Raw genomic sequence first — 13,306 nt, forward strand, 5'->3', positions numbered from 1 at the left:
AAATCTGAATGCCCCTGGTTATGGAATGTCCCACCTTGGCGGTGGCACCGACTGACTATTGACTAATGAGGGTCAGGCATACTGGATGTGGGGGGGGGGATACACTTCTGGGCAGCTGTGTGTGTGTGAACAAGATCTTGGGGTACGAGTGGACCGTAAGTTATGAGCAGCCAGTGTGATGCAGTGACAGAAACGGCTAATTTGATCTTGGGGGTGCTTCAACAGAGGCACAACATCCAAATTGCAAGATGTCGTAGTTCTGCTGTTTACTGCATTGGTCAAGCCGCACCTGGAGTCCTGTGTGCAGTTCTGGAGGCCTCACTTCAAAAAGGATGTGGACAGAATAGAGCGGTTGCAGAGGAGAGTGACGAGGATCCGGGGCCTGGAGACCAGGAAGCCCTGCGAGGAAAGGCTGAGGGAGCTGGGAATGTTCAGTCTGGAGAAGAGGAGGCTGAGGGGGGGGGGGACAGGATTGCTCTCTAAGTATTTGGCAGTGGAGGACTCACAATAATGGGTTTACATTGTGGGAGAAAAGGTACCACTGGGCATTAGATTTTTTTTTTTTTTTTTTTGCAGTAAGAGTTGTTGGACCGTGGGATGGGCTCCCTAGGGAGGTGGGTGAGCTCCCCCCCCCCCACTGGCCGTCTTTAAGCAGAGGCTGGACCAACACTTGTCAGGGATGCTCTGGGCTGATCCAGCATTGAGCAGTGGGCGGGACAAGACATGGCCTCTCTGGCCCCTTCCAACTCTTACGATCCCATGACTCACGACTGACTCCAGGATTCCCTGTGAGGAAGGCGGACTATAAGTAACGTAAAAAAAACAATGTACAACTCCTGGAGGGGACAGCAAGATGAAACACGAAAGCCTTAACCCACTGGAGGAAGGCAGAGGACGGCCGAGGACTGGGTGAGCCTCGCTGGGGGCAGAGGTTCACGAGGGCATAGGCGGCCCCAGACTGTATAGGGCTTGAAAGGTTCGTGCCGGCATCTTGAATTGTGCCCAGCAGCGGACGGGGCGCCAGCGCAGACGGACCGAGACTGGCGTGATTCCGTCCCTCCGACCCCCTCCCGTCAGCTGCAGCTTCCGGACCCCACTTTCCGAGGGCAGAAGCCCCCGGCACAGTCCAGCGTGGCAGGGCCCAGGCTGCATCTGCAGGGCTCTACGGCGTCGTTCTGCTTGGGGGATACCACAGGCCCAGGAAGCATGCGTATGGGTTGGGGGCTGGGGGAAGCAAACTCTTTCCAGGCCCTGGGGATTCCCACATGGCCGCAGAAAGGAGTGTGCTGTGCTAGGACAAGAGCCAAACAGCGTTGTTGTCCGTCCGTCCGTCCCCCCAAACTCTAGGGCTGCTTCTCTGCTTTGGGTGTGCTCCCCCTCACCAAAGAAACCCCTGCGAGGCAGGCCGCGGCTGCGTCCGCTTGGCTGAGAACACCGCACGTCCCCGAAGCCGGGGTGGCGATGGCGCTGAAGCGGGACACGTCTCCGTCCGCAGGGCCGGCTTCAGATGGGTGGCTTGCAGGTGCCGGAGGCCGCCCTTCAGCCTTGGAGAGAAAAGGCCAGGAGGAGAAAGCCCCGGGGAGCCCCCCCCCCGCTCTCCAAAGCCCACGAGTCTCAACGAGGCAGCAGGCTGCTGGGCACTGGGGGCAGCAGCCCCCTGGGACCCCCATCGCCGGCCGGGCCACGTGCATCTGGAGGCGCTGCCTTGCTCTGCTTCCTTTCTCGGGCCCTCCACTCACCCCGTGGCGGGGCTTTCCGGGCACGAGCGGATGGTTGCGAGGGGGCCGGGCCGGGCCTGCCCGGCCAGGGGGGAGGCGGAGGGGGCCCCGGCCTGGCCCAAGGTGCCCCGGCGCGTTTCCTGCTTCGCTCCCCACGTGCGAGGCGAGGGGGCCGGCCTGCCCCCCCCCCCCAGCGCAGGGCTCCGGCCTGGGGTCCCGCTTCAGGAATCCCGGCCGCCCCTTTAGAAAAGAGGCGCCCCGTCCATGAGCGGCGGCGGCGGCGGGGGGGGGGGGGCACGACCCAGCCTGCCGGTCAGCTGCCGGCCTCTTATGACCCCCCCGCCAGCCGGTCGGGACGGCTGACTTTCCAAGACCCTAAGAAATGCGGCGGGGGGAGCTAGGCGGGGCCCCCTCCGCCCCCCACCCGGGTGGTCCGCAGCCTGCCTGCCGGCGGCCAGGGGGGGGTGGAAGGGGCGGGCAGGCGAGGGGCTCTTGGCGGCCCCCTTGGTCGTAGGACAGGCGGTGCTGGGGGCCCCTCCGGGCCGGCCCTCCTCCGCGGCTGCGAGCCCGCCGGCCGAGGCCCCCGCCAGCCGCCCCGCCGGAGAAGGGGCGCGCCTCCCTCGGGCTCTTCCCAACGGCCCCGCCAGGTCGGGCCGGGCGCGTTGCGGCGGCCGGGGAAGGCGCTCTGTGCATGCTCAGGGGCGTGCCTGGCCCAAGTCCCGCCCGCCCGCCTCCCTCCCTCCCTCGCTCCCTCCCTCGGGCGGCCCGAAAGCGAAAGTGGCAGCGGGCGGGCGGGCATGGCGAGCGCGGCGGGGTCCCCTTGGCTGCTGCTCCTCCTGGGTGAGCCGCCGGGGTGGAGGCGGGGGGGGTCGCGCCCCGCCAGTCCCGGGGGTGGGGTGGGGTGGGGGTCCCGAGCCCGACCCGCTCCCCGGAGGCGGCGCGGCGCTGGGCCGGCTCGGCCGGTTGGACGGCTGCCTGTCGCGCGCGGGCGGCCTGGAGCCCCGAGACCAATGGAGGGGGGGTCTGGATCTGCGGGGGGGAGGGAGGGAGGGAGGGGGGAGGCCGTGGGGGTGGGGGGGGCTTTCCGCGCCTGGGCTTTCGCTTTCGCTTTCCTGGCGGTGCGGCGCGCTGACCCTCCTCCCCCCCCCTCCTTGTCTCCCGCGGCCGTGCAGGTGCGGCGTGGCTGGCCGCCCCCTCCGCCTCCTCGTCCTCTTCTGCCGCCCCCCGGCCGGGGGCGGCGGCGGCGACGGCGCGGCTGGGCTGCTGGTTCGTGGCGGAGGCGGCGGGCGGCGGCGGCGGCTCGGGGCTGCCCGGCGCGCTGAGCCAGCGGCGGGCCCTGCTGCTCCTGGCCCCGCCGGGCACGGACTCGCGCCCCCCCGCCCCCGGCGCGGAGCGGCTGCCGCCCGAGGTGGAGCCCGGCCTCGCCTTCCTCGTCCTGGGTACGCCTGCCGGCGGGGGGCGCGGGCGGGGGGCGCGTGTCCGGGCGACGGGGGGAGGGGCGGGCGGGGGCCCGGGAGACCCCCCCCCCGGGAAGCTGGCCGGGGGACTCGGGGCCAGCCACCCCCTCTCGGCCTGACCTCCCGCGCAGGGTGGTTGTTGCGCGGCAAGCCGCGCAGAGTCCCCCCTGGAGGCAAGGGGGGCGGGTCAACAATGTACCCCAAAGACAGGCGGGGGCAGCCAGGCTCGCCCGGGGCGCGCCTTGGGGCCCTGGGGTCGCCTTGCCGCCCCCTCGGCTTCGGGTTGAGGTCCAAGGGGCTTCCCTGGGCGGGGGGGCGGGGCTGCGCCTTGGGGGGTCGAGGGGGCCAAATGTGCCGCGTCCAGGTAGGCGGCGTCTCGACCCTGGGCTCCAGCAGCCCCTTGGGACCCACACCGTCCCCCAGGGCCCGCGAGCTTTGTGAGCCGGAGCGCGCCCCCGGGGCCCGATGCCAAGGAGGCCAGAAGGGGCGGGGGGGGGCAGGTGGAGTCCAGAGGCGGAGGCACCCGGCGGACGCGGATCCGCTTGCTCAGAGCAGGGCGAGGCGCAGAGAGGGGGGGGCGTGCAGAAAAGGAACCGCCACCCCCGCCTCCCGCCCCCTCTGCTTTGTCTCCGCAGACCCATCTGGGAGCCTGTGGGGGGGCCGCGAGGCCGGCGCCCCTCCCCTCTGGCTGGGGCCGGAGCCCGACTCGGTGTCGTGCGAGATCAACGCTTACTCGCCGCACGAGGCGCGCGTCTCCTGGGCGGCGGGGCTGGCGGGGGGCGAGGGCTGCCCCCGCGCCCTGGAGAGGGGCAGCTGGTTCATCGCCACCCTCCAGAGCCCCGGGGCGGGCTACGGGCTCAGCAGCATCGTGCACGCCGAGGAGCCGCGGGACCGGCCGGGGGCCGCCGGCAGCATCACCGCCACCACAGGTACCCCCCAAGCGGCAGCGTCTCTCCGGCCCCCCTCTCGGCGGTTTGGGGTCAGGGGCACGGAGCCGCAAAACGGTGGGTGGGCAGGGAGCTGCGCACGTTCCTCTGTGACAAAGGAGCCGCTTGCCAGTGCCCGGGACGGGTCTCCTCGGCGGTGGTCTCCTCCGGCTTCCCAGGATTGGGCTGGCCCTTGACGTTAGCCCCCCTGGCCCTGCTCCTGCGAGGGCTTTCCACACAGGAGGAAAAGCAGCATCTCCAGCCACGGAAGTCATCTCTTCCTCAAATAACTGCCACGATTCACCGCTTGAAAACAGTGGAGGCAAAGGGACAGAGCAAAGTGGTTTTAAAAACTAGCCGCAGCGGTTGCAGCCAGGAGAGGCAGCAGGCGGAGAAGCCGCAACATTTGTCCGCCCGCAGACAAGGGGAGCGGCAACACAGGCTGGGCAAAGGAGCACAGGGGGGGGGGGCCTCGCCAGTTAGTTTAAGGCTGCAGTCCTAAGCACGCTTCCCAGTAGGTCGGTGTGGGATTGCCCTCTAAGGCCATGAATCAGGTGGATTAACCAACTGGCGGCCTTTCGATCAGCCGAAATGGTGCCAGCAAGAGTCAGAGGACCCTTTCGGGGGCAAACAGAACCGTTTGTTAAAGTAACTGGTAAATGTTTCCACAACCATTTCCTGGCAGGTGCGCTCTTAGAAGACACCTCCCCCCCCCTCACGTGCAAACCCTGGAGGCGTTTCCAGTTTCTTTTGTGCTTCTGCCCCCCCCCCCCCAGCGTCTCTTGAGGCCAAAGTCTGCCGTCGTCCTCCGGACTGTGGGTTCCCCTTACACGACTGGCGCCGCCCCCCCCCCCCCCGCGCAGTTAAACTCCTCGGCATAATTGGGGCTGCAGTCCCGGGCAAGCACACTGGGAAGTGAGTCCTAGTGGGACTTCCTTCCTTGTGAGTAAACCTGCCTAGGCTGGCCCGCCAAGACCTCTTGCCCGGACTGACAGCCCTGCCGGCTGGGTGGTCTCTATGAGCAGCCCCAGAACTGGCCGGCCGTGGCTGGCTAAAGGAGCCGGTGTTTCCGAAGGCCTCCGAGGGACCGGGCGGCTGAGCGGAGGTTTCCAGCTCCTGACAACATTGGCCACGATCCTGCGCCAGCGTTTCTGATCTGGGGAGGGGCAAAGTCGTGTGGGAGAGTGGGGGGACTACTGTGCAAAAGCAGGGGGAGCACACGCTTTCCTCCTAGAGGAACAGGTTTGCTTTCTTCTTCACCTTCTCAACATTTCTGTAGTTTGTTTTCTCCCCAAAAAAGTTTGTAAAACTTTTGCTGGGAGTTTGTGACGCCTCTTTGAGGAGGCAAATGTGTGTGAATTTGGAGGTGGGGGTTCCTGGAATGTGGGGCCAAGGGGAAGCCCAGAGCAGCCAGCCACTAATCAAATATGTGGTAGGCCAGCCACGTACGTGTCCTTTGCCTTTCCTGGGAGCCTGCTCCGGGCAGCCGTCGTTGGCACCCCGTCCATCCACCTTTCCTTTTGAGACTGCCACGTGCGGCAGAGAGGCAGCGTGGTGTGGTGGCGAAGAGTGGGGAACTCTAATCTGGAGAACCGGGTTCGATTCCCCACTCCTCCACATGAAGCCTGCCAGTTCCCTCTGAACCCTCTCAGCCCTGCCCACCTCACAAGTTGTCTTGTGGGGAAAGGAAGGGAAGGTGAGTGTGAGCCGCTTTGAGACTCCTTAAAGGTAGAGAAAATCAGGGTATAAAAACCAACTCCTCTTCTTCGGAGGGGCCACAGCGAAAAGATTGGCCAGGAGCCCGTGGAAAGCGGTCAGTGTGTTTCAGGCTCTGCCCCCTCACCTCTGTTCCCTCTTTTTGCCCCCCCCCCAGTGGTCTTCTCTGTGTTTACTCGCACCCCACACCTTCAGTCCCGCCTGGGCCAAGACGTGGTCCTTGACTGCGGCTTCTCGGCACCGGCCTCCCCGTTCTCGGTGGAGTGGCGCCACCAGCACCGCGGGGCGGGGCGGGTGATCCTGGCCTACGACGGGGCTGCCAAGCGGATCTCCGTGGCGGAGGAGGGCGTGGAGCTCTTCCTGGACCCGGGCACCAACAACGTCTCCATCCGCCTGCGCCACGTCGGGGTGCGCCATGAGGGCACCTACATCTGCACCGTCTACCTGCCCCACCTGCACGCCCAGCAGGTCCTGGATCTGAAGACCGTGGGTGAGTGGGGGGGCCCCTCTGCTGTGGGGGAGGGGATTGTAGGCCCGGGTGATTCTTCCTTAAGCGGTAGAGGAAGTCGGCATAGAAGAACCAACTCTTCTTCTCCTTCTCTGGAAGGGCCCCTGGGGAAGGGTCATGGCTCAGGGGTAGAGCATCTGCTTGGCAGGCAGAAGGTCCCCAGTTCAAACCCCAGCAGCATCTCCAGTTAAAAGGACTGGGCAACCAGGTGATGGAAAAGACCTCCGCCTGAGATCCTGGAGAGCCGCTGCCGGTCCGAGCTGGAAACACTGACCTTGATGGACCGAGGGTCGGGTTCAGTGTAGGGCAGCTCCCAGGTGTTCGGGTGTCCGTCCCGTCCTCCCTCCCCAGCAGGAACCAGGCTGTCCCAGGATGCTCATGGGCAGCTGCTCTACTGGGCAGAAAGATATAAAAATTTCCAGAAACTTGGAAGCCGTGGGGGGAAACCCTGCAGGGTTTTCTTTCCTGGAAAAAGGCAGAGATTTGGCGGTGGGAAATTAAGATATACGTAATGCTTACTTTCCCAACAACATCAAATGCATCGTTTATAACTAAGTTAGCGCATGTAATTGCCCTCTTTGTACCCACTTCTGCTCTGGGTTGGAGGGGGGGGCTGGGCAGAGACTCGGGGTGGGGGGGGCACAGCCGTGTGGGAGTCCCAGGACTTGCCGGTTCTTTCTTCCGGGAGGGGGGAGGGGAGGGGAACAGGCCATCGCTTGACTTTCTACCAACACCTATGTTTCCCCCCACAGAGCCTCCCCGGGTGACCCTCCGCCCGACCCTCCTCTCCGTGCCCCCCAGCGGCCACGCCAAGCTGGCCTGCGAGATCTCTGGCTATTACCCGCTGGGGGTGTCCGTGAGCTGGAGGCGCAGGGGGCCGGGGTCTCCCCAGGAAGCGCTCCTAGACACCTGGGAGTCGGGGCAGAAACAGTCGCCCGACGGCACCTTCAGCCTCACCAGCTACGCCCGCCTGGGAGCCGTCCAGCCGCAGGACCACGGCGCCTCCTACAGCTGCCACGTGGCCCACGCAGGCTTGGGGGACGCCGAGCTGCAGAAGGCCGTGAAGCTCCACGTGGCAGGTAGGGGGAGGAGCCACCGGGCCCCCCGCCAGAGCCTGCAGCCCTCTGAGGGCTAATCCCGTTGTGCCCCCCACAAGGACGCTCATATAGGGCTGAGTGGGGGGGCACTTGGGGGGTGCCACTGCAAAGCCCCTCCTTCCCGGCTCTGTCTTTGTCACGCGGCCGTAGGGGAACGGCCGGCCTCAGGTGCCCCCACCTGTAATCCGGGGCCTCTTGCCTCTGGTCTCCCTTGCAAGGGTTGGGGGGAATTTTGACTGAGATGGGGCTCTTCAGGGATACTTTTGAAAGGGGGTGTCGTCGTCCCCCCCCCCCGTCCTCTTTGAGCCCGGGGGGCATTTTTGGAATTCTGACCCAAGGCGGTTGGCGGAGCCACAAAATGGGAGACTCGACAGTGGGGCTTCCGGCTCCAGGTTGGGAAATACCTGGAGGTTTTGGGGGCGGAGCCTGAGGAGGGCGGGGTTTGGGGAGGGGAGGGGCTTCAGTTGGGGGAAAGTGCCATACAGTCTACCTTTCGAAGAGACCCTTTCTCCAGGGGAACTGACCTCTGTCAGCTGGAGATCAGTTGTAATAGCGGGAGATTTCCAGCTACCACCTGGAGGTTGGCAACCCTACTTGACAGGGTTGTCATTTTGGTGGTCCCTGAAGCTCCTTCAGCCCAGGTGTGCCGACACGGAGGCCTGGCTGCCAGATGTGTGACCTTTGTAGGCAGGATTCTGGGCTGCGTTTGGGGGATTTGGCTCGCTTACCCAAATTTAGGCAAAACTGACGTAATTCTGGTTTGGGGGATTTGGGGGGGCAATCTGGAAAAGCTAAAACAAACCAACGGATTGGAAGAGCAGCGGAGGGTTTTGCAGAGAGGAGCTTAGCGGTGATTTCCCCTTGGGTAGAGCAAGCAAACGAACAAGCACAAATATTTGGGGGAGGGGGGAGGTCTAAATTGAGGGCGGTCAGTGAGCGGTTTGGGGGTCCCAGGGGGAGTGTTGAAGGCCTTCCTCAAAGGGCTGTTGTGAGGATGACAGAGGGGAAGGAGTAAGCCACATCTGCTGCCGTGGAGGAGGGGCAAGATAAAAATCCAGTGGCGGGGGGGGGGGTCGGTGGCCTCTTCTCACGTTTCCCCTCCTCCATCTCCCCAGGCTCCTCAGGACCCTGCTTGGAGGACGCCATCGGGCTCTTCCTCGTGGCCTTTGGGCTCTATGGGATCATGCAGCTCTTCTTCAGGCGGGGTGAGCGACTCACTTGCAAAAAAAAAAACCCATCCCCCCCCCCGTTCATCAGCCCGCCCGCCCCCTCCACTCACATGGTCCCCGTCTGATCTTTCTCTCTTTTGTTCCTTTTACAGCCCCTGGTGACAGGACCAAAGCTCAGGTAAATTCCGGGACAGCCCCGAGCCCCCCGCCACCCGCGCCGTTCAGCCCCCTCGCTCTGTCGGGTCAGCCAGCCCTCCTTTAGGCCCGGCTGTTGGAGAGTGGCCTGCAGGAAGCTCCTTGCAAAACCTCCAGCCGCTTCTCTTGGCTGAAAGAGAGACCTTTGTAGGGCCTGAGCCCACCGAGCAATGGGGTGGGGGGCTGCAGCTCAGTGTGGGGCACAGAAGGCCCCTGCTCTGGTCCCTGGCGTGGAGAAAGGCTGGGTGAGGCCTGGAAGAGCTCCTGCCCATCAGAGGAGGCCAGCCGGCCGGTCAGCCCTGTTGCCAGGAAGCGCTTTGCCTCTACACAGGACGAGGCGACCCCTTTGGGGTCTGACAGCCTGACAGTTGGGAGGTTTTTTGGCTGCCCCCTCTTCCAGGACCAGAGGCCAGACAGCTTTTCCAGGCAGCTTCCCACTGGTTGTCTGAATTCAACCAGGGGGCTTCCGCTAGGGTTGCCAGCCTCCAGGTGGTGTCTGGAGATCTCCCACTATTGCAGCTGATCTCCAGGGGACAGAGATCAGATCCCCTGGAGAAAATGGCCGCTTTGGAAGGTGGACTCGATGGCCTTATGCCCCATTGAAGTCCCTCCCCAAACCCCTCCATCCTCAGGCTCCACCCACCCACCCCCCAAATCCCCAGGAATTTCCCAACCCGGAGCTGGCAACCCCGGCTTCCGCTCATACCACAGTGGGTGCCGTCAGGAGTGCCAGCTGTGTCCAATTCAAAGGCCCTGATTCAGGGGGAGAATATTTAGCCGTTTTATTTAAAGCATACGTCAAGTAGGTGATGTGAAAGGCCTCTGCCTGAGACCCTGGAGAGCTGCTGCCGGTCAGAGTAGACAATACTGACTTTGATGGACCCTCAAGGGCCTGATTCAGTATTCATGTAACATTTATTAGCCGCCTTTCTACTTTGCAGAACTGAAGGTGGCTAATGAAATAAACAAAATGAGTTATAAAAACACATAAAAGACCACCATTTAAAATGCCCAGTAAATAAAAACTAAATTAGTCTAATGCAGCCCCAAATAAAACTGGCTTCAGCTGCCTCCTGAAAGATTGGGGGGGGCAGGCACAGCTCTCTGGGGAGGCTGGTCCAAATTGTGGGGGGCTGCCACCAAAAAGGCCGCCTTTTGCAAGCTCACCAATTGAGCTTTTTTGACCGATGGGACAGTCAGGATACGCCAAGTCCCCCTTCCAGAGAGCCAGGCAGGCGTGACGCCCCCATCCTCATCTCAGCGTCAAACAAATCTCACGTGCCTCTCTTCTCCCCACAGAAACTGGAGTGAATTGGGACCGCTGAATTCACAGGTGGGGGGTGTGCGCATGTGTGCCTGGCCTCAGATCCCTTTGAAGAGGAGAGGAAGCTCAAAGTGGTGGCAGATGACGGGGGTGGGGAGCCTCCCTGGACCCTTCCTCTTTCTCCCCATCCCCCTCAATGTGAAAAGACCCCTGGCTTGTGGGGTGGGGTGTGTGAACCTGTATTGTGTGTGTAGTGGGGGCGGGCTGGACTTGGACAACCACACTCTGCTAGAAGAAGCATCTTTGTGTGTGTGTTCCTCATCCTGCCCCCACCACAATGGCTTTCTCCGTTCTGGGGGTCTCTCGTGAAGGGGGGGGGGATACTACGCAAGGCTTTTGGCCTCGTCTTAGAAGACTTTGCGCGACAGCCCTGAAGACACCGCTTGGACCGCCCTGACCAGATGCTCCCGTTTCCCTTGAAGAATGAGTCATGGGAGGGAAAGGGAAGGGCTGTTGGCTGGGGTGTGAGCTGTGTGGAGTTTGGGGCTTCTCCGCTGACCTTCCTGGGGGTGGAAGGGGCAGGTTCCTGCTTATGTGTTAACCCCCCCCCCCAACTGGGCTGAGAACACAGTGCAAGTCCTGGGCCTACAGAGGCTCTTTCCACATGGACTGTGCCAGGCTCAGACGGAGAGCCAGGATCCCCTGTGACTGTTTCTTTCCCACAAATGCCCACGGCACAAAGGTGGTTAGAGCAGATCATGCGAGGATCCGGGAGAGTCTGGTATGAATTCTGAGCCTGCCAAGAAGCTTTTGTCTGTCTAATTTCCGCAAACCCCATCTTGTCTGGAAGCCCCCCCAGGGCAGCGTGAGCATCGCCACTCCTGCCTTTTGTGCAGCTTCTGCTGGAAATAAACCACTTTTTAAAACCGGTGTGTCTTGTGACGTGATGCTGCCGGGGAGAGGTGGGGTTGAGTGCAGAGCTGTGGATGAACTTGGGATGGACGGAGGGGTCACCAGCAATGGGGTTGGGAAATACCTGGAGATTTTGGGGGCGTTTCATAGGGCCAAAATGACAAACCGGGAGCAGCTGTTACAAGATAAAAAAATCAATGAGAATAAATCAATATCTTTTTCCTTAACATATACACATTTAGCTCCAGCAATAAAAGCTATAATATATAAAAATTGGCACATAATTAGTGACATCTCTGGATGCAATTCTTTACCTAAAATAGGTTTAAAAAAAACTCTAGCAATCAAGGATCATCTCATACGGTCTGATTTCAGTATAAAAAAGCATGTCCAACCAATTATTAAGGGTCATTTTTCATGTGGACATTGTGTCCAATGCCATCTATCATTACCTGTGAAAGAATTTGTTTGCCAACAGACAGGCTTTAGATTTGTGCTCAAATCCTTTACAAATTGTGATTCAAAGGGGACAATTTACATCATTAAATGTGCCTGTAATCTAATTTACATTGGCAAAACCCTTAGGGCATTAAAATATAGAATAGGGGAGCACAGGTCCAGAATTCGGAATAAGGTATTAGAGGCTCCCATGGTTCCCCATTTTATAGAAAAAGGACACAGAGATATAGATTTACAATTTTTTGCCATCTGGCAAATACAGAAAGGCCCTTATATTAATGCTGATAGAATTTTATGTCAGCAAGAGGCACGGTTCATTCATTTATTTCAATCAATCCATCCCCAAGGATTAAACTCTGCTTTGGATCTGTCCAGTTATCTATGAATAGTAACAAATATCAAGTATTAATTCTTATGTAATCATCCACAGGAATCATGTTTTCAGTATCCTTTCAACACTCTCAAAATTCTTAAAATTTAATAAACTTAAAAATTCTTAAAAGCATTAATAAAATCTTAAAAATATTTAAAAACAAATTTAGAAATATATTTATAAGAGTATTTTAAAATGTATTTAAAATAATTACAACAAAATAAGTCCACACAGAATACTTACCACAGTAGATTTCAGCATTTACACCTGTTAAAGACTATTTAAAGTCAGGTAAATGGCACTAACAAAAGAAAAAAAAGTGACTATGGGTCATTCTCATGAACAGCAAGTCTGCTGTCAGGTAGGATAAAATCACTTTGATATTTTATATTAAATGCACAAGGGTGGGTTTCAGAGAGAATTATATTTCATTGGTATGTAATTATAATGTTAATATTTTAGAGATATTATCGCACAGTCTGAGGAAGCACATTGCACTTTTATGCGAAACAAGGAGATATAACCGGGAACTTGTCATCATTTATGTGCCATATATATCATAACAACAAAAACGCATAGCCACAGAAGCTAGCGTTTAAAATCGGCTCAACCAGCAGTTAAGGAAGTAAAATCATCGGATTGGTCTATGTGGGACCAGCTGACCGCAAATGAGAACACTTTGAATTTGCACTGCCTGATTCGTGGCGAAGTATAATACATCTTAAGGACTTTGTGGACCTTGCTGCTGGTCGTAAGAAATATATTCCCCCTGGGGGTATTATGATCTGGGGTGATTGTACCATAAAGAAAAAAACTGTGTAAATGTATAGAAGCCTATTTAACATTGATTTCAGGCTTTTTGTAGTTTAGAACCTTGTAATTTAGAATTTAGTTACATAGTGTTGAGCATATTGTGCATATTGCAGTAGCATATCAGTAAAGGTGCATATGGTAAAGAAAATCAGTGGCTGTGTACTGAGATCATTTCCTTAGGGATTTACTATCCTGCAGGTGGTGGCCGGAGATCTCTCAGGGTCACGATGGATGTCCAGGCAATGGAGATCACTTCCTCTGGAGAAAAGAACAGCTTTTGGAGGGGGGGGGACTCTATGGCATTATACCCCCCACTCCCTTCCCCAAACCCTGCCCTCCTCAAGCGGCACTCCCAAAATATCCAGGAGTTTCCCAACCCTCAAGGCCACCTTCTGGGCACGGAGTAGAATCATCGAGTTGGAAGGGACCACCAAGGTCATCTAGTCCAACCCCCTGCACAATGCAGGAAATTCACAACTATTTCCCCCCACCCCACATACCCCCAGTGACCCCTTCTCCATGCCCAGAAGATGGCCAAGATGCCCTCCTCCCTCTCCTCTTCGGCCTAAGGTCACAGAATCAGCATGGCTGACAGGTGGCCATCTAGCCTCTGCTGAAAAACCTCCAGGGAAGGAGGGCTCACCCCCTCCCTCGTACAAATCTATGGTGAGACCTCGCAAGTGGAATAATATTCTGCCT

The 13,306-nt window shown here is 59.0% G+C and overlaps 1 protein-coding gene across 1 annotated transcript; it reads left to right on the forward strand.

Moving 5' to 3' along the window:
- The first annotated feature begins 3,368 nt into the window (after positions 1 to 3,368).
- TAPBP (TAP binding protein) lies at positions 3,369 to 8,853 on the forward strand. Its single transcript, XM_056866293.1, has 5 exons — positions 3,369 to 4,179; positions 5,975 to 6,307; positions 7,078 to 7,404; positions 8,538 to 8,627; positions 8,744 to 8,853. The coding sequence occupies exons 1-5, from the start codon at positions 3,369 to 3,371 to the stop codon at positions 8,851 to 8,853; spliced, it is 1,671 nt and encodes a 556-aa protein (XP_056722271.1).
- Positions 8,854 to 13,306: the final 4,453 nt, after the last annotated feature.

Source organism: Euleptes europaea, chromosome 1, assembly GCF_029931775.1.
Source record: "Euleptes europaea isolate rEulEur1 chromosome 1, rEulEur1.hap1, whole genome shotgun sequence".
Classification (NCBI taxonomy): domain Eukaryota; kingdom Metazoa; phylum Chordata; class Lepidosauria; order Squamata; family Sphaerodactylidae; genus Euleptes; species Euleptes europaea.